The sequence below is a fragment of the Xiphophorus couchianus genome, chromosome 5, assembly GCF_001444195.1.
Source record: "Xiphophorus couchianus chromosome 5, X_couchianus-1.0, whole genome shotgun sequence".
NCBI classification, from domain to species: domain Eukaryota; kingdom Metazoa; phylum Chordata; class Actinopteri; order Cyprinodontiformes; family Poeciliidae; genus Xiphophorus; species Xiphophorus couchianus.
The window spans coordinates 39558201-39579733 of NC_040232.1; the positions used below are offsets into that span (position 1 = coordinate 39558201).

General features: G+C 38.2%; 1 protein-coding gene across 3 annotated transcripts; it reads right to left on the reverse strand.

The window, feature by feature from the left end:
- Positions 1 to 5291: 5291 nt before the first annotated feature.
- Positions 5292 to 19513, reverse strand: LOC114144495 (cytochrome P450 3A56-like). 3 transcript variants are annotated; one of them, XM_028017397.1, is made up of 13 exons: positions 19354 to 19513; positions 19114 to 19207; positions 15676 to 15728; positions 15481 to 15580; positions 15281 to 15394; positions 8131 to 8219; positions 7891 to 8039; positions 7431 to 7558; positions 7267 to 7333; positions 7028 to 7188; positions 6553 to 6779; positions 6256 to 6418; positions 5847 to 5924 (listed from the first exon to the last, which is right to left on the reverse strand). In XM_028017397.1, exons 1-13 carry the CDS (start codon positions 19422 to 19424, stop codon positions 5847 to 5849), a joined length of 1494 nt encoding a protein of 497 aa, XP_027873198.1. In that variant the 5' UTR covers positions 19425 to 19513. The 3 variants fall into 3 exon arrangements, with proteins under 3 accessions (XP_027873197.1, XP_027873198.1, XP_027873199.1); XM_028017398.1 differs by having other exon boundaries at positions 19114 to 19223; positions 19354 to 19433; XM_028017396.1 differs by having other exon boundaries at positions 5292 to 5924; positions 7028 to 7333; positions 19354 to 19424.
- Between the last annotated feature and the right edge of the window lie 2020 nt (positions 19514 to 21533).

The window sequence follows — 21533 nt, forward strand, 5'->3', positions numbered from 1 at the left end:
GGAAGACCCGGAGCGGATTTTCCAGGAATCGGAGTGCTGTTGCGTTCAAAGACCCTTTTTGAGACCTATAATGTGTAGTGGTTTTCAAAAGATTCGTGACAACTGCCACCTCTGTAAATACTACGTTTCCAAAGAAAAACGACTTCCACTGCTTTGAAAAAAGAACAAAACAGGTTTTTAAATTTTTCAGTTTGTTGTGTTTTGTCATAAACATGGACACACATTTTGAAATGTTTAATTTAAGGATTTGGGGTGATTTCAGGACTCCAAAATCCAATATGGCTGACCACACACATAAAGGGATTGTTTGGATTTCATGAACTGTGATTTTGTGAAGGGCTGCACAGTGGCGCAGTTGGTAGCACTGTTGCCTTGCAGCAAGAAGGTCCTGGGTTCGATTCCCGGCCGGGGTCTTTCTGCATGGAGTTTGCATGTTCTCCCTGTGCATGCGTGGGTTCTCTCCGGGTACTCCGGCTTCCTCCCACAGTCCAAAAACATGACTGTTAGGTTAATTGGTCTATCTAAATTCTCCCTAGGTGTGAGTGTGTGTGTGTGAATGGTTGTTTGTCCTGTATGTCTTTGTGTTGCCCTGCGACAGCCTGGCGACCTGTCCAGGGTGTACCCCGCCTCCCGCCTGGAACGTGGCTGGAGTTAGGCACCGGCACCCCTCCCGACCCCATTAGGGACAAAGGGTGAACAGAAAATGGATGGATGGATGGATTTTGTGAAAATATTATATCTTACATGTTACATGTTATAGCTACCTCACTTGTATTAGATGAGTAATTTCATTTAATTCAGGGATCAAATAATATCTTGATTCCCACTCCATCCACCTTAATTGTTGTGTCCATGGGCAAGACACTTCATCCTCTTCCCTGCTGGTGGTGGTCAGAGAGCCTGGTGGCGCCCCTGCATGACAGCTTCTCTTGTCAGACTTTAGGCTTTAGGCTACTGGCTTGCCACTGTCCGCTTGTGAACGTGTATGTGAATGAATATGTAACAAATAATAAAAACATAATAAACTAAGAAATCGTAACCAAAAAATACTTTTGCATATTTTTACATAGTGTAATACACTGCTCAAAAAATAAAGGGGACACCTAAACAGAACAATGTAACTCCCAGTCAGTCACACCTTTGTGGAATCAATGTCATTAGAAGTTTGGTAGTACATTGATAATTTTTATTTTTCCTTCTCAAATCAATTTCACTGTGTTAATAATAAAGTTTTGATAATATTTAATTAAGATGTAGGATGTTATTTTTAGTGTTTCCTTTAATTTATGAGCAGTGTATTTCAATAGGTTCTTTGGCATCTTAATGACTTTTACTCTTTAGCGAATGAAAATCACAAAATTATACATATTTGTCTGGACTTCGCTCAGATATTGCTTTTTGTAATTATGTTTTGAAAAGCATAGTGAACACAGTTCATTTTATTCCTATATTTATACATAAAGGTCTTTTGAGACTCATTTACAAGGGAGATCTTAATTTTTTTTCTTCTTCTATATTTTAGGTGCTTGTGTATGATTTACGTCGAAGTTCAGCTTGTAAAGATAAATTTGGTCCAAGCAGTGACAGCAATGAGAGATACCCTATGACTGTATGGAACATTGCATTACCAGTAATTTATTTTTGTGTATTATTTTGGGTACTGTGCTTCTTTTTTGACATGTAAGTCCTGCATTATTCATTTTGGAGCCAGTTAGAACCAAAAACTTATTTATCCATCTAAATCAGTCACCTTAAAGGAAAAAAAACCCACTGAAACATCCACGACAGAAATGTGTTTTCAAAAAAGTCCATTGAAACAAGAAAACTAATTTGATAATTTTGAGAAAATATTCATGTTTTTTACTACCATACAATTTCTTTTAAATAGGAACAAATCATGTCATAATATGAATAAAGAGCAGGGCAAAGGCAGAACTTTGACTATAATGAGTTAAACTGTCTTACAGGTAGTGCACTGTTCAAGAGAAAGGCCTATAGCCTATAACATTTAATGATTTACAGATCAGCTCAGTTTGATTCAGTCTATTCTGCTCTTGCCTTGCGGAGGAACCTCTCAGTTCTTCACAGTGATGCTAGGAGCAGAAGTGAATAAAGTGGACATGTTAGGATAGTCCCAATAACAAATACATCATGCAGTATTTTTGTAGCAAGACTACAGATTCATGACATCCTTTCTTTCATGAACGTCACATCTGGGCCTGTAGTTCAGCTACAGTTCATGTTTTCACTTCAGGAAACTCATGTTTTTCTTCAGTGGTTTGTTGAGATTTTTATAAAAGCTCTAAAAGCATTACAACTGATTATTAACTTCATCTCTTCCAAGCCACTTTCTGCCTGCAAATTAGAATATAGTTATTTTTTCTGCAAAAAAGTCTTAGCAAATGAATACATGTATGCAGTTCGAGCGGTGAATAAAAGAAGTATATTTTTTAGATCTCTGGTGAAATATTAGACATTTAGATTATATCTAGCTCATTTTACATGATGTTAAAGCACAGGACCTGGTTTACCCACATCTTTTTTTTCTTTTCATTTTTTATCTCTACTCTGTTTATAAACATAGAAAGAACAAGATGATTGAAAACTCTGGAAAATGGATCTGTGAAGGAGCAGGGGCCAAAAATGGGAAAGTCTACCAGACTGTCTACATGGGAGCGCTATTCAAATACGAAAGATATCAAATATGCTGGTGTTCCAGTAATATTTGCTTTTAAAATTATTTTATCACCAACAAGTGGGAAGACGTACAATAAAAATAAAAATATATCAGACTGATATTTTTCCCTTCAACAAAATAACGTTCTTAATCTAATTTTCAGAGAAAAGTAATAATAAAAAATCAAAAAATCAAAATAGAACCAAAAAAAGTTGGATATTAAAAACCAAACAACTTTAAACCCAGCTATAATATGCAAATTTATGCTGACTTGGACTTTTCAAATATATTATTATTATTATTATTATTATTATTATTTTGCACATTTAAGCATAACAATTCCAAGAACTTGTAATGCATTAAAACACCACTTATAGATAATTAACTGGTTTCCACGGGATTTCTCCAAAAATTGTGTTGGGCTGCCTGTGTTGTTGTACTGGCTCCCAAACCTTTCAGCTTCTCACCTACAAAATGAGAGAGTTGTTCCACCTGCTATCAACTGATTTATTACTAAATTAGTTGAACAAGATTATAATTACAATCAACACTGCTTTATTTTATCTGTTGTAATTTGTTTTACAAATGGTATCATGCATTTGTCATGATACCTTTTGTCTTTTGTCAAGATCCTACAATGGACCTCAGTCGGAGTCCTGACCCCAATTTTGGAAAAACCTATTATTTTAGAAACTTTTTGTCCTTATTGTTGCATAAACATGTCTGATTGTGAGTGCATTCAGAAAGTATTTACAGTGTTTTGCTTTTTCCACATTTTCTATTGTTAGGCCATATTCCAAGTTGTAGTAAATTAATCTCTTTCCTCAAAATTCTACACATAAGTTTCCGCAATGTGGAAAGTGGCATTTGAGTTGTTTGCAAATTAATTAAAAATAGAAAACCAAAAAGCCACATTTACAGTAGTATTCACAACCTTTGCTTAATACTTTGTTGATCCACGTTTAAGAGCAATTACAGTTTGAAGTGTTCTTTACAGTTCATCAGGTGGATGGGAGGTGTTTGTGCAGCCATTTTCAAATCTCTTCAGAGATGGCTTATAGGAGAAACAAATGTTATTTGCACTATTAAAAAAACATATCAATCATTCCAATTAGTTGGAATGATAAAGATGTCAAACAATCTGTGTCAGGTTCTTGTTTGTTTTAGTTGCTATGGAAACACAAAGAGGTATGTATGGGATAAGATTACTGTCCATTAAAAATGCATGCATAGACATCTAATTTTGTAAATGTAAGTTAACAAATGTGCGTAAATGTAAATTTTATATTTCTCCTGTTTTCCGACTCATACATACATGTAAAAATCTGAGATTTTACCTATGAGAATACTCATAAACAATTAAATTAATAAAAGCACAGGTTTTATAGAGAGTAAGTATTTTTCCAGCAGTTAGACACACACCAGTCACATTTAGGAACTGGCTCTAAGACATCTGCTTGATCGATTTTGAATTGTGGGTGAGGAGGATCCTCTTAACCCTCATCTGGCTGCTCTATCACGCTGGCCTGACTGGTGGATTGCTGCAGACATGGTTCTCCTCCTGAAAGGCTCTCCTCTCTTCACAGAGGAATGCTGGAGTGACCATTGGTCACCCCCCTGACTTAGGACCTTTTGCCCCAATCACTCAGTTTAGATGGCCAGCCAGCTCTAGAGTCTAGGTGGTTCTGAATTTCTTTCATTGATGAATGAGACCATTGAGTTCAAGTCAAAGCCTCAGAACTTTTTCTGGATCTTTCCTCACACTTGTGCTTCAAAACAATCCTGTCTCAGGGGTCTTCTGATAATTCCTTCGATTTCATGCCTGGTGTTTGACCTCTGACATGTTTTATAAAATGTGGAACATTGTCTAGAAAGGTGCGTGCCTTTCTAAATCAAGTCCAATCATCTGAATTTACCACCAGTGGGCTCCATCTAAAGCCTGATGTGGTCTTTATCAGGTTCTAAAATAATTTGTCCAATTTCATGCACAGCAACATACAGACTCTAATTCATACAAGAAAAATGAAATCAACATGAAAATGCTGTATTTCATGAATTAAGTATGGTCTTATTTTTTCCAAATAATACTTAGAGGAAAGGTAGCAACCCCTGTGCTCCCAAGTAAATTCATTTGATCTGTTAATAATCCGCAGGTGTAGCACCTTTGTATCCTCTTTAGAGCATACAGCAGTGTGTTAAACTGCAGAGGACGGACTGGACCAGGAGTGACCTTGTGACTGCCCATCAATATGATAAAACCTAAAAGGGAATTTTCCAATGCTTTCTTGTTGACAGTTCTAGAAAGGTGGCATCGTATGCATAAAATAAATTTTAAATTTACTAAAAGAGTTTTTCAGCTACATAAATCAACCAGCAAGAGAAAGGTTTTTATAAGGACATAATAAAACTGAACTAGTTTTTTATAGGTTGTACAATAAATCTTGATGAAACCATAAATATGAAAAAAAAACAGCTATGAAAACATATTCTACAATATCTTTATTAAACAATGATTAAGTCAAGAGAGTAAAATTGCATGTGTCTATAAACATTGCATGTCATTTATCCGTTGGTACAGGATATAGTGTTAAGATCTGGGGTTGTTTGAGTTTGGTTTTGTCTTTTTTTTTCTGTAGTCGTTTTTATTACTTCTACATCTTTTCCATTTCCACTTCAGTTCTTCCTTACTGAGTCTAGTTTATGTCCTTTTTCTTTTAAATCTTTGTGTCTTTTGTTTATCTAGTCCCCTGTGTACTCTACTCTACCTCGCCCCCTGTGCCATGTCTCTCTCCCTCTCCTCAGACTGACTCCTGCTCCCTTCACTCACACCTGCAACCCTTTAGCAATCAGCCCAGTTCCTTTGTTCCAGTATTAAACCTCTGAGTATTTAAGTTATTCATTGTCAGTCACTATTTGCTGGTTTGTCTTGTTATCAACTCAAATTCCCATATCTGGTGCTTTTGAGTCCACTCAACAATATACATCATGACATATAAAGAAATAGGGACAGGCATTAAAGATAATTCATTTAGTCTTGTTAGCATACTCTAAAAATTGCTATATCAGTTTGATATATTATTATACAAAACTTTAATCTATAGGAAAGTTACATAAACTTCCCAAAATAAACTTCACAATTTGATTTAAAAATATTTCTTCAGCTGGAAGGTTAGGATCGAGGGATCAGCTTCAGCTGGATGGGTCTTTTGGGTGCCAGCAAACCCTGGACATCCATCTCAAATGGGATCTGGTAGGAAATTCAATGTGCAGAGAGAAAAATGTGTGAACTGAATAAGCAATGCAGAGAACAGCTTGGCCATTTAATTCAAACATTGTAAAAAAAAAGAAAAGAAAAAAAGCTATACTAGTCTAGAGAAACCTTATAGTAAAAGAACAAGAGACAATGAAATGAAGATCAGTATGAATTACTGTGCAAAGCTCAGTGTTAAGCAGAGTCTTCAAACTTTGGATGGACAAAAATAAGTGTCATATTGTTACGTAACATTAAAAACCTACCCATAAGCTTCCTCATGCAGCCTGAAAGAGGAGCAATATGCAGAGTTAATCTGTAATCTCACCTCAGTCTCTCTACACACAGAGAAGCTGTACTGCTGCAGGATCTCCACCACTGCCAGTTTCATCACCACTAGAGCAAACCTCATCCCAATGCAGTTCCTTGGCCCTAACCCAAAAGGCATGTATGTGTATGGATCAATGTCCTCCTTGTTTTTCTTGCTGAATCTGATGCAAAAAATACAATATACACATAAATATGTAACCAAAAGTATTCATACTAACAGCAGACTTCTGCAGATGATACGCAGCAATGTGCATTTTTCTTCCTTATTTAGTGGTAGTTGTTAATTCCTTCTTACCTCTCAGGTTTGAATTTCTCTGGTTCTGGCCATATCTCAGGGTCCCGGTGCAGAGGCCATGTGGGGACCAGGATAACCATGTCTTTTGGAATCACAAGGCCATTTATCTCCACAGATGCTTTGGCCACACGCTCCAAACGTGCGGCAATGGGGAACAAGCGGAGAGACTCATTGATGACACTGTCCAAGTAGTCCATCTCCATCAGAGGCTGATACTGAACAGGAGCCTACACAAACACAAGCAGGCTGTTTACCAGGTCATACTGCAGTTCTATAGGCCAGTCTGAATAAGTTAGGATATCATTCAAAAGTTAAATCATACCAAGCGGGTGTACTAAAAAAATCTATTTAAAAATGGGGAACTTTTAGTTTTAAATCAGCATTTGTTAGATGGCTCATCAGGCATTTATTCCAGTTAAATACCTGATTTCTAAAGACCTAAATGCTTTACATATTCTATATTTGGCATATGTACCTTGTTGGGGAAGGTGGAATCAATCTCCTCCTGGAGCTTTCTCATGACCTCTGGGTTCGTGGCCAGATTGTAAGCCAAGAAAGAGAGAGAACTGCTGCTTGTTTCATAACCAGCAAAAATGAAAATCATGGATTGAGAAAGGATCTCATGGTCACTTAATCCTGCAGAAAATACAACATGGTTCATAATAGTAAGATGTGTAGCTGTGTGATATTGTGAGTGTTTGAAGTACGTCTCACTTTTGTCCGTTTGCAACCCATTGTTCTTTTGAGAATCAATCATTAGTTGGAGAAAATCTACTCGACTCTGCAAGTAAATAAGAGCAGATCAGATCCCATTTCTAAGCCTGCTGATAAAAAGAGACTGAAATGCGGGAAAAAAATCCCATCATATCTGACTGTACCTTTTGCTGGCTGGTCTCACGGTTTGACTTAATCTTCTCCAGAGAAGCAAAAAAGAAGTCGGTCACAGATTTGGGGAAAAAAGAAAATTCTAACTTTTCAAATATGGGGCCGAGGAAGGGGAAGAAAGCTGAAATTAAAGTAACAACAATTATAATACTACTGGACAAGGAAGGTCAGGAACTATTTTGTCTGTTACAACATTAATAGATTGAGATTTAACAAAATTATATTCTATTTAAAAGCATAAAGCTGAAAGAGTAAATGATGCCCATGAACCTAAAGGTTCTGGTTTTTTTTAAAGTGACAGAATTCTTTATTATTATGAATAACTAAACCATGAACTTGTAAACTAATATAAAACATCCAGTTTCCATGTCTTCTAAGGATTGAGGAATGAATTGGACTGTTATTGGAGCCACATATCATTAACCTTGTGTTTGTTCTTTCTTTATACTTTACCAACAGCAAGGAAGAGGGGGTTTAAAAAGTCAAACTTCAGCATCTTCTTGATGTTTGTCACAAATGGGTCTGAAGGGTTGTTCAGTGAATCTATATCTACACTGAAGGCTGTACTGGTTACGACGTCCATGCTGTATGATCCAAAGAATCTATAAACAAACACAAATATGTTTAAAATGTATTGGCATTAATAGAGGTGAATTTAAGCATCTTGTGGAACAACTTTATAAAACGTCCTACTCCTTCAGTTCTAATGCTTCTCCCTTGTCTGCCTTTTTCTTCATGCTGCGGATCAGGTTAGCAGAATGACTCTTCATGACTTCAAACATCTAATGCACACATAGAGACAAAAAAAAACATTACCACACACAAATAAAAATGGAAAATGTTCTGGTTTGAAATTAAAGTTCAAAATATATTAGACTAAATCCTGATAACTTGAGCATGTATGCAACGTTATATCAAGATGCAATTTGCTGTTACAATATGTTTATTCAGGGATTGCTGCAAAGTCAGAGACTCATAACAGTCTGTTGAGTTTCCTTTGAAAACTTTCAGCCATTTGGCATAATAAATAATACTTGATTACATCGTTTTATATCCGAATCGAACTGCAATGTATGTGATTGAATTTCAATCTGTTTATGGGATTGGATTGCATTGACTGCAAATATATTTCTATTTAAAAAGAATCTGGTTTTGAAGCTGCCTAGAGACAATATTTGTCGTGGCTCAGCACGACACAGATAAACTGAAATCTGAGCAAATCACCCAGAATCCCGAGTCCTCTCATGGTTTACTTTCTCCAGTTGTTCTACTAGTTTTCCTGTCTAGGAAATGAGATTGCTTTGAAAAAAAAGAGTGAAAAGGGTGAAAATAGCTGTGAAAAGAGCTCACCAGATTATCATCTTGAATTTTCTGGAACTGGAAAGTGTTCTTGGTGCTATGACCACCAACTAGGTTTACAGAATCCACTCAAAATAAATCAGCCCACAGCACCACATCTCCTCCCTCCATGCTTAACAGTGGAAATGAACTGCTTATCTCCATACCCATAAACTTGTTCTTTATTTCACTTCAAATTCACCTGCAGTTTCTGTTGCCAGATAACTAGCTTTCCCTGAATCATAGCACAACAAAGTTAAAGTTCGAGGCCCAGTCATGAAAACCAAACTCCACACCTCTTCATTTGCTTTTTCCCCCCTGGTGTCCCTCCCAAAAAAGGATGTAGACAGAATGTAAGTTTTGCAATGTGACTATTTTCTGGTTGTCATTTCCTGACAACCAGAAAATAAGTCAGTGTGTATTGCATGACACACTGACTTACTTCAGTGTGTCATGCAATAGAGCACACGAGAAAAATGTATTACTAATTAAAAAGGCTTAGACATTCTGCTTACTAAATAAATCTAAGGTATTAAAACAATATTCTCCATTAAATTTAGTCTATAGAATTTATCAGAGTTGTATACTAATTGCATGTTTCTTTGGGTTTCTCCACAGAAAAAACGCACTCCACTTTTTTTGTGTGTCTTTAGGATGTGAGCATGCTATTTGTAGCAAACGGTGAATTTATTTCAAAGCTTTTTATTGGGGCCTGCCATGCAAAGCAATGGCAGGAACCTATTACTATTGTCGGAGAAAAGCGTCTCTTTATTGGGGCCTGCCCATAGCAATGCATAGGGATGTAAATCCCTATGCATTGCATGGCAGGCACCTATTGTTCTACACCTCAAAATAACTGCCGCTTCCTACTACCGTTAATGCGGCTCGTACCGCTGCGTGCCCCCTCACAATATATATATCAAAACGTGAGGCTCAATCCCGTGAGGGGAGCTATTACTTTTGTTGGCATTTCGAGTAACTGTGGCGACATAATTAACAAAAAACGAGCCAAATTTAACTCAAAACAAAAGTCTAACTGACACAAAACAGTGTCAGTTAGACTCAAAACAGACATAGAATTTAGTCTGCCTCTCTGAGCTGCTCTTTAGAACCACAGTGATGGCAGAATGTCAGAACTACAGACATGGTGGAAGTACTGCTATAAACTCATCGCATCTCTGAATGGTGCTGTTTATGTTATATCTTATGTGCATATCATCAAGTGGTGGCAAAGCAACAAAAATCTAGTGTGCTCTGGACTTAAGATGGAGTACATGCACACATATTCATGACATACTTTGATTAAACAAATTTATCTTCGGTGTGATTCCAGTACCAAAAAATGTACTTTATACCAGGTGAGTCTCTCTAACCTGACAATGTGAACCTGTACTGGGCTGATTCTGTGCCTTCAAATAATTTTAACAATACTCCTGGAAAAGATTCATAACTTATAACTCTGAAACAGGAACAGGTCTGAAAAACAGACTGTGTGCTACACTCAAGAGAGATTCATTTGATGCATCAAAGAGTGATGTCATCACTGCTGATGTCATTGTTACCAGTAGAACTGAACATTCTACTGATGCATTAACATCAAACACGTTTTGAGCGTCAGGCGAGTCTGGTTTATATTCAAAGTCTATGTGGAGTGTCGGATGCGCTAGATGTGTCAAACGCTCCAAATGGTTCAAATTGCGCCACGCTAGAGGCTTGAAGCGCAATGCAATAGCCCTCGACGCGCCTCCACATAGACTTTGAATGCAAACCAGCTGTGCCTGATGCTCAAAACGCATTTGGTGTGAACGCACCATTATATGTCCAGTGTCACATTAGGTTAGTGCTTCTCAATTCCAGTCCTTAAACCCCCTGCTCTGCATGTTTTAGATGTGTCTCTGTTTCAGAACAGCTGTTCCAGAACAGCATGACCTCTTCTGCAGTCATCAAGTACTGCAGTAGCATGCTAATCACCCACAGATTCAATCCAGGTGTGTGGCAGAAAGGGAACACCTAAAACATGCAGGACAGGGGGGCCTGAGGACCAGAATTGAGAAACACTGCATTAGTTCCATCATATTAGGACCAGGCTTTGGTCCTAATATGATGGACTCATTGCTTTGGGTCAGGGGTAACATTTAGAGGTAAGATGCTAATTAAGTTTTAGATAGGGTTAGGGTTAGGAATAGACTAATATTGTTTGGGGTTAGGGAAAATGTGTGGATTAGGCAAAATCACAGCTACTAAAATGAAGGAAATCAATGCATAGTTCTAATGTGGGTCGAAATAGTTTTGACAAACCTGTACAGCATTTTGTTTTCTAAATCACTATAAACAATGATGATATAATATTAGGGTGTTTTTCTGCCAATTGCGTAGCTGCAGTACACTAGTAGTCTAATGTGTTGAATGTGCTGAGACACATTCAACAAATTAGAAACCAATCAGAACCAAAGGTTTGCCTTTTGGTTCTGATTGGATGTTTCTGGATAGTAGCAGAGCTAGATGGATTTTCGCAGATTCTCTGTTTCATATTCTACTGTCAGACACTTTTAACAAATATTCATCCATCATCTAACACACTTATCCTTGCGCACACACATTCACACCTTAGGACAATTTAGAGAGATCAATTAATGAAGTAATTAATGCCGAGTGTTAGCAAAACCTAGGTTTGGATAGTGACCTAGGTTAGTGCCACCTGGGTGTGGGTCGGCGTAAAGGCCAAGCCGGGCATAGATTGGCCTTCACGCCAACGCCAACATGAAGCCCCTTCATGCAACCAGTGGAGGTTGGTCGCATGGATGTCTGTCTTTCCTCAGACCTCCATGTTTGTGTGGAGGTTTGGCTTTGCGTGGACTCCTCTGATTGCAACCTGGGTGTGGGTCGGTGCAACGGCCGAGCCACGCTATGCATGGAGAGCCCTGGTTGATTGGAGGTCTGTCTTTCCTCGTACCTCCCTGATTGATTGGAGGTCTGTCTTTCCTCATACCTCACTGATTGATTGGAGGTCTGTCTTTCCTCGTACCTCACTGATTGATTGGAGGTCTGTCTTTCCTTGGACTCCTCTGGTCGTAGGGAGCCTTCTATTTGCAGGGGGACCTCTGGTTGGGTGGAGACTCTAGGACGGTTGTTTTCCAGAGCAAGTTTTAACTTCACCTTCAGGTCTGCAACCTGACCCTGCAGAGATTTCACCGTTTCCTCCTGTGCTTTGAATTTGGAAGCTTGCTCAGTGTGACTTTTGAGCTGCTCCTCATATTTAAGTCTCACTCTGTATTCTTCTACCATGACTTCTATCAGACCTTTGTTGCGGGAGGCGTATTTTTCAGCCTCCCTCTTGAAGTACTCCAGCTGTTGAAGAATGCTCTTGTCGGCTGTAACTTTGGTAGAGCAAGAAACCTTTGCCACAGCTTTAATCTCTGGCACGTTTCTTTCATGTTCACGTTTGACTCGCAGGTGATGTTCTTTTACTACCATTTTTTGCAGTTTCTCAATCTCCTCCTGCTGTGATTTGACTTCAGCCTGATATGCAATCCTTCGGTCTCTTTCCTCATGGAGATCAAAAGTCTTACTCTGCAACTCTTTTTTAAGATTGTCTACCTGCTTTGTGAGATCAATGACGTGTTGGCTTGTTTCTTCCACAACTTCCACTGAGGGGGTGATCTTGAAGCCAGCAGAGGGAGTTGTTTCCTGCTTGACTTCAAATGATGTTGGACTCTCAAAGTTGCCAGAAGGACCTGATCCCACCTGGATCTCTGCTGATTCATCTTCCAGTTTAACGGGGCTGTCACTGTCATCTTCAAAAGAAATGACTGCGTCGTAGTCGACTTGGATGTTGAGGTCCATAATGTTGACCCATGAAAGCTCAGCTGGAAAAGCTTCATGTTCACAAGCAATCTGTTGTTGCTTCATGTCGATGTTCTGGTAATTTCTTGCTTCTCTGAAAGGCGTGTAATATCTGGAATCGATATCCCGCTTGTTTCAATTAATTTCGAATGTGCTCTGAAGAGTGATCTGTCGCGATAGAACTGTGGAACAGGTCTGAGAAAACGCTGTCTGCCAGCTACATTCAAGAGAGAGACTCCTTTGTGGTATCATAGAGTGACGTCATAACTGCTGATGTCATTGATACCATTGGAATTGAACATTCTATCAACATTATTCCTGGGAGGCTTACTGGGGAAACGATTAAGGGTATTACTTCCATCGCCCACCAGAAGTAGAAGTATTTCATTGTAATTTGGAGGGTTTTTGGCTAATCTATATTCATGATAGAAGTTACATCTCTGTTTTCAGTTATTGTACAATATTTAGTAAACTTGTTTATGGACACCGTCTGCTATCAGAGAGCTATTCAGTACAGAGGATTGTAATTATGAGCTTAATCACGTGGAGCGACAGTGACACCGTGTTAAGTTTTGTAACGGAATTTCAAAATAAAAGCCTAAATATTCCTCTCAGGGTAGTGCTAACTAGTATTAGCCTTTACTATCTTTTTTCTCTCAGGTTATTGCACTGCCCTGCTGCACAAGACATTGAATTAACCTTAGCACAAACCTTTGCATTTCACTGCCCCCATTAGCATTAGCCTTTTCCCAAAAAGAAGCTTTTAGCTATTTTTCTTATTTATTAGCCATGCAAAGCAATGGCAGGAACCTATTACTATTGTCGGAGAGAAGCGTCTCTTTAATATACTTCTTTATTTTTCTTCCGTCACCGTTAATGCGGCTCATACCGCTGGGTGCACACCTACAAATGAGGTATCAAAACGTGCAGAAAATTCACGCCATTGGAGCTATTATTTTTGGTGGGATTTGGGGTTAACGTGGCGACATAATTCGCAAAAAACTGCGAAAAAAACCCCATTATAAGTCAATGGGAAAAATCCTAGAAATACCCTATTTTTGAGGATTTTCTGTGTCGTCACAAATTCACCTACAAATGCCATTCAAATTTCATTTTGTAGATACGTCTGTGATCTCTTCGAAAGTGAAGACGGCTCATCGATACCAGTTACGGTTTGTCCACAATTTGCCTCTAAGCGACCCAAAGTTTCTCATTTTTCCTAAAGTTAGAGTGCATCTCTCGCTGCTTAGAGTGAGAGATGAAGACAACTTTTTCAGCCCAAATCATTTTTGAAATTGCCATCACGCCCACAAATATCGCACGATTAGTATCAAAATCGGTCCTGACATTGATACGCCTGTCTGCTCCGGTAAAATGTTTTCGAAATTTATCTAGACCGTACGGTTTTCTGTCACGGTGCTTCAGAGCAAAGTCATGCGACAGGATTTTCTGAGGCTGTCTCAGGCTTTCTCCCATGTATTTGAATAGAATTTCAGATCTGGGCACAACATTTCTTTTTCTCATCGCTGTAAATGTTCTGAGTGAGGTAGAGATATGAATCTCAGGACTATCGCAGAAGACACATTGACCTCTGATACGCTTCAAACGCTTTTCGAATATGTATTACGGTTCCCGAACAGGAAGGATTTGTTTCCAATGCTGTTTTTCAGTAAAACTTGTTGGCTCAAAGAGAGTGTCTGTCTCAGCCTGTCAGTAACAGGCTGAGACGCCCTGCTGAGACCATTATTTACCATAGCAACGGAACTCAAGAGGCTATTGGCTGCTGATTAGGACTACAAATACGCATCACTGTAGTTCTATATATAGTGGAATACTCAGTTGAAACAGAGGTTGACTGAACTGGCCTTTAGAACTAATTGCTGCTATGGGCTGTATATAACGGATTTAACTCAGTAACTGTTACACGTGGGATTAGTTTGGAACTTTAAAATTAAGCATACTGAAAATTTCAAAATAAAAGCCTTGAATATTTTTACATGACGTAATTGCTCTTTTTGGCTTTATTTGACATTTTCATCCAAAGCACTGTTACACATGGTATTAGTTCGGAACTTTGAAATGAAGCATACTGAAAATTTCAAAATAAAAGCCTTGAATATTTTTACATGACGTAATTGCTCTTTTTGGCTTTATTTGACTTTTTCATCCAAAGCACTGTTACACATGGTATTAGTTCGGAACTTTGAAATGAAGCATACTGAAAATTTCAAAATAAAAGCCTTGAATATTTTTACATCAGCTACTTGTGTTTTGAGCATTATATAACTATTTTAACCCAAGGACTATTACGCATGTTATTAGTTTGGCCCTTTGAAATGAAGTTTAACAAAACTTCCAAAATAAAAGCCTTGACAAAAATTTTAAATCATACTGAATGGTGCACGTCCGCCTCACTTAATGTTCTTGTGGTTCTCAGCATGCTACTGATTACGTTGCGGCGTTCTTTAGCATCGATGCCAATTTGTAGCGTGACAACGCCGGGCCCGAACCCACGGGTGCGCCTTGGCAGGCCCCGGCTAAATTTCTTCCGAAATTTTCTAGTTCCTTTTTACCAGCAGTGCCAATATATTTGGAGGAAGCAGTATGTTCATGTCAAATTGCTGTAAAAGTTGAAAGATGTAGAGAAGGTGGAGAAGCTCACCTCCTTCAGTCTCCCAGAGGTGAAGGAAGGAGACAGGACACTACGGATCCTTTTCCATTGGTCATCTTCAGCATTGAACAGGGAATCATACAGGGGCCCATCTAGATGAAAATTCTTTTGACATAGTAAAACAGCAGCTGATGAGAACTAAATGAAATATAAATCACTATGACTTCATATGTAGAGCAGTAACTGCATACTCTGCGGTTGGTGAAGAAAGAGTAGCATTCCTTAACCAGAATGGCCTTTAAGATTTCAGGATCTGCAACACACAACACGGGCTGGCGGCCATCGTAAATACTGAAAGATTAGAATGAAACAAACAATTTAAGCTGAAACAAATCATTGGTTTATTGTGTCTATTCTTCAATGACAGTTACAACATGAAAACTCACCCCCATATTTTCCCATATTTCCTATAGCACTCTTGATCGAAGTTGAAGAACCCCTAATTACAAAAATAATGTTACATCAGAAATATAAGATAATTTAGAGAACACATTTTATACAATTTTCAGCAGAATGAGTTAATATATTAATGGGTCATCTTAAAGAATGTTGTTCATAGAAGCTAAATTACATTATTGTGACTCAATATATTAAAAAAAAAATACATTTTCTAAATGTGATTTAAACTGAACTGCATATCTGGCAGTCATATCTGTTCATTTTAAATCAATTTAAATCCGATACATTCCACTACACTGAAATATAGCTTCGTTAATTGGACCTGTTCACATTTATCATTAAATCTTTAGAGTGTCATTGAAATGTTGTTGTAACATAAATAAGCTAATGATAATCCAATAAAAATAATTCCAAGGTAACAATTTTATTAGAAATCAAGTCCCATCTGTTAGAACGATAAAATCTACCCTCGTGACCATTTAAACTAGCAAAACCCCGAGTTTATGAGGAAATTATTTCAAGTTGCATTTTCATTTAAATTATTCCTGCTGATATTTTTATGCCCTAAGCTTTCATTAGCAAACTAATGAATAGCTAATAGAACTAAATTGAACATTACACATACTGTAAGAAAATATTTATTTAAAATAGCTACATTCAATGTATAATCTGAAGGCACCCAGCAGGAATCGTGTTCTGTGGAACATTTTGGTGCTATCAGTCTCTGGTGCTTCTGTAGCCGGTCAACATGAAGTGGATGAGACTTGTTGTCCAAGATGACCTGTATCTTGGACAGAGTCCTTCTCTCTGACACCACTGTCAGGACGTCCAGCTTCACTTCAGTGCAGCAACGTCACTAGCCTTGCTTATCAATCTGTTCAGTCTATTGGTATCCTCCACCCTCAGCCTGCTGGTTCAGCACACCACAACATACAGGATGGCACTGGCAACCACAGACCCATTTAACATCCTGAGCAAAGTCCAGCAGATGATTAAAGATCTCAGCCTTCACAACACAAGGATGAAGATGCCTCTGCACAGGAAGTAGAGGCAACTTTGGCCCTTTCTGTATATAGCTTTGGTGTTCTTGATCCAGTCCAGTTTATTATCAATGTGGAATCCAAGATATTTATAATGCTCCACAATGTCCACCCTAACCCCTGGATGGAAACTGGGGTCACAGGCATCCTGGTGCTCCTCCTCAGATCCACCACCAGTACCTTGGTCTTTATCACATTGAGCTGCAGGTGATTCAGCCCACACTATGTGACAAAGTTGCCCACAGCAGCCCTGTACTCATCATCTTCACTAATACAACTTCCAGCTGAGTCATCTGAGAACTTCTGTAAAAGACAGCTACACAAGTACAATAACTGAAGTCAGTTTCATAGAGGATAAAAGACAGTCCCTTGTGGGGCCCCTATGCTGCTGAAAACAGTGTCACAGGTGCACAAACTGTTGTCTGCCAGTTCACAGTTCATGGACTTTGGACTGGCTGTCCACATGTAGACTGTCTGGACTGGACAATCTAGAGCTGGCAGAAATGTGGACTATCTGGATCATCAGATAGTCCACAGTCTGATGTGGGTGGTCAGCGCCACCTACAGCACCTGTAGTCCTTGGAGTCACAGGGACGGTGCATCTTTGGCACCAGAACAATGCAGTATGTTTCGATATGAAGGAAAACTGCACAGAGCTGGATAGCACAGGAGTTCACACCAACGGGGCCTCAGCCTTGCCAGGGTGGAGTCTCACCAGCTGGTTTCTATGGTGATGTTTATTGTAGAGGTGACCAGTTGAGGGGTGATGGGTGGAGAGTAGAATAATGGCGAAGGAAGTGTTAAAGTGAGATGAAAGACTTTGTGGAGGGGTAGGGGAAACCTTTACCTGGTAAAGAGGCCAACAATGAAATAAAAACTATTTAAAATAACTAAACTTCTGGCATTCACACTGGAACAATAGAATCATGTATGCTGAACAATGAAAGAAATTTCACTGAATTAATTAATTTTTCTGAATTTCTCTTTTCACTTGGGTAGACATGTTTTTATTAACTGAATTTTATTCAAAGTCATTTATTAAAACTGTCATTCATTTGACAATAGTCTTAGAATCTGTTGTGGAAAAAAACTCTTGGATAAATGGACAAAATACAAAATAAAATCGAATTTAAGAAATCTGTGTGATTGTAAAATATGTTACTACTCTGTGACCATACCACTCTAAAAATTGAGGAAAAAATTATTTTCTCTTTCTACCTTTTTCAATATGTGCTTGTAGTCAAGATTCATCAGTGGATTTGGTGGAACAGAGAATATTGTTGAAAATCTGAACCAGAACCAAACCTCTGTTACAGAGATCAACTAACAGGATCTGCTACAATTTAGATTAGCTTTCACACATTATAAAGTATTTACTTTATAATCCTTTTAGAATAGAATAGAATAGAATTCAACTTTATTGTCATTGCACTGTCACAAGTACAAGCAACGAGATGCAGTTTTCATCTATCCAGAAGTGCTCTACGAGATATAAATATTTCTTCACAGATGTACAAGACTATGTATGTATGGACTATAAGGGGTTATAGCAAGAGATATACTGTAGATATTGTGTATAAATATAAATATGGGAGCTATATGCACAGATTATACAGATTATAATTTTTTTTACACTGAATTTTGAGTGAAAGAGCAAGTTATGGTGAAATGTGATCACCATAATTTGTAGATTGTTTTTACATCTTGATATTTCAAGCAACTGTTGCAGGTCAGGTGCTCCTCTACAATAAAAGCAAGAGACTCATCTCTTAGTTGCAAAGGGAAAACAGAAACAGTTTATCTTTCATCTTGATAAATTGCAGTAGTGTGGTTTTAAACAGAAAGGATTACAACATGACTATGCTCAGACTTCTAAAGATGTCTAAATGTGGCAGAAACGTTTTATTAGGATTGTTGGGCATAAATTTGGATCACATCAAGCAGACTAACAATGTCTGATTTTTAAAGTGTTTGTTTTTTCTTTATTAGGACAGGACATACAGGGTGAACAGCTTTCAACTTGTTTTCTTTAGCTGAATAAGGGAAATGACTGTCCTTTATTACCTAATAAAAGTAATTGGACAATGATTGTAGAACAGGTTAATACTCTCATTACTACCAATACAATTACAGCATTTTACCCAAGCGTGAAACAATAATGAGCAATAAGGACATGTAGTTGAGAATGTTTAGAGGTTCACGAAGTGTAGAAATCTTGTACATTTAAATCAGCATTTATCCTTTTAGATTTTCAAAAAATAAAAATAAAAATACAAAGGCTGCAAGGACTTCTGAAGAAGATCCACAATGTAATATCTTTGATTAAGATGTTAACATGATCTACTTTTTATACTATAAGTGCGGTTTAAAAAGTGTTATACATACCCTTCGATAATTCAGCATTGTCCCAAAAAATGGGACAGGTTTAGGACCGGAGATACCTAATTTCTTGAAAGTTCCATAAGGCCAGTAGGCATACCTGTGGATAAATAAGGCTGAAAAATTATGTGTGAAGTAAAGACAAAAGCAGTAAATTCTGAGCGGAAGAGAATAGAACAAATGTCAGTTTCAGAATCAAATAACTGAAAGAAATAAATAGATCAATACTCATTCATTAACACTCACACAAGGAGGAGTGTGACAAAGGCAACCAGCAGAGTCCATGTCTCAGCGGAGAAGTACAAGAAGTAACCCATCTGTCCTCTCAGTGGAAGTATCTGTCTCTGTGACACCGAGTGTCACCACCTGTACCTTTTATCTCCTGCTGCACTGATCTGTTGCGCAAGATGAAGTGTGTGAAAGTTAAACCAATAGTAGCGAGGTTGGTAGGTTTGCCCAAACGGTTTTCCACTTCGATCTGCAAACTTTGAGAATGTTTCAAGCTGACACTCACTGAGAGCGTCTGTAGTCAGAACTCTGACTATAATAATCCATCCATCCATTTTCTGTACACCCTTGTCCCTAGTGGCATCGGGAGGGCTGCTGGTGCCTATTGTTGGATAAATTGTATTTTTAGTAATTATCAAATATTCGTTGTATCATGTAGCCTTGTAGTTACATTTAGATAATGTTAAATTATATGCTTTTACTCTTTTCCTTCTATTTTAAGTGATGTTTCTGTGTGTTAAATAAGTTTGATTCTTTCCTAAAGGCCTCCTTTGTGAGAGAGAGGTGTCAGCTATTCTTAGCATTTGTTACCCTGCAGGAATCTCTGGGAGATAGAGGTGTTAGTAGTTCCCAGCTGAGTTTTATAGTCCTGCAAAGAACTCTGCTTTGTTCTTCGTTGCTTTGAAGCTATACAACGTGTCCCATTCGACGCCGTGCCTGGAGCAAGAAGGATTTAGATTGTAGATAACATGTGTTTAGTTAGTGATTATCATTTAGCGCTGCAACTATGTGAATTGTTTTCCCCTCCACCATTTTAGAGTTGCAGCGCCCCGTGTGGCAGGGTTCCTAAAATCAATAAAACAGAGGAGCGGGAGATGTGTTTTTCAGAGCGGTAGGAGATTTGTAACTGAAAGCACATCTCTGTCCGTTCTCCTCGCGAGAAACAAAGAATCTAACTCTCTTGTCTTTCCTGTGTTTGTTTAAATTGTCTCTAATAGGTATTTAGACCTGACATTATTTGGTCCTTCGCAGCCGGATGCCAAAATACCGGAAGGATTCCAGCGGGCATGGTGGACCCCAGTAAAGACCGTGCGCACGGCAAGTTTCCTAGTGGAAGCTTATCAGAACCTGTTCAAGGGCTGGCGCTCTGCCTGCCTGCTGGGATCTTACGGTTGACGGCTCTGAGGGGAAGACAGAGGGTGAGTGGATTCTTGTTTAAAAGTGTGGCGAATGACTGAGGGTCATTGCGCGAATAAGAAAACCCTGGAAATTCTAGACTCTAACAGGTAAAAATAGGGCACACAATCCGTGAAGGACGTCCGAAGTCCTTGCGCAAAAGTTCGTGGAAAAAAAGGCGCACGGAGCCTAGTGCAAATCTGCTGTAAAATGCAATTAATTAGGCGATAAAAAAAAAAAAAAAATTTTTTTTAGGCGATAAAAACGATAATAAAATTTCCTCAATTCGATATATAATAAAATGGCAACAATAAAAAACGATATTTAAATCAGGCACTAAAATTGTAATTGGAACGGATGGCGGAGTCCGGCGAAGCAAGGCGCTTAAATTCCGTGTGAGTGTGATTGGAGATATAAATACCACTTGGTGTTTTATCTCATATAAAACAGTAGGGTTGTAACCAGCAAACCTGTCTTGGATGCAGAGGTAAGAACCCCCCACTCGAAAGAGTTGAAGCGGGGGTTACCACTACAGGTATTTTTAATTGCTGGCCTACTGAAAAGATCTCCAGTTTATAGGATTCCCTAGGAGTTGACAAAAACTGGGCAAAATTTTATAAAAAAAAAAAAAAAAAAATGGGGAAAAATATAAGCAAGAATAAACCAACAGACAGTTTAAAAACAAATGACTGGAAATATGTTGAAAATCAGGATCCGCATAAAATAAAACATTTAGATAAATGGATAACAAACTATAACTTTGACGGCCGTCTAAACTCACAAAAACTAACAGTACTGCAGGATAAAATAAAACAAAAAAAACAAAGTCAAATTTAAAGAAAATGCGCAAAGAAGGGTATGAGGATGTAAACTTTTGGTTAGAATTAGCACAAAAAAAGAGAAGAGGAGGAAGAATCGTTTGATGAATACAGCCTGAGAATGCATCAACATTACATAGGATTGGGGACTGGGATTTTAGATGAATACATTAACCACGCTATACACACAGAAAAGGACTCAAA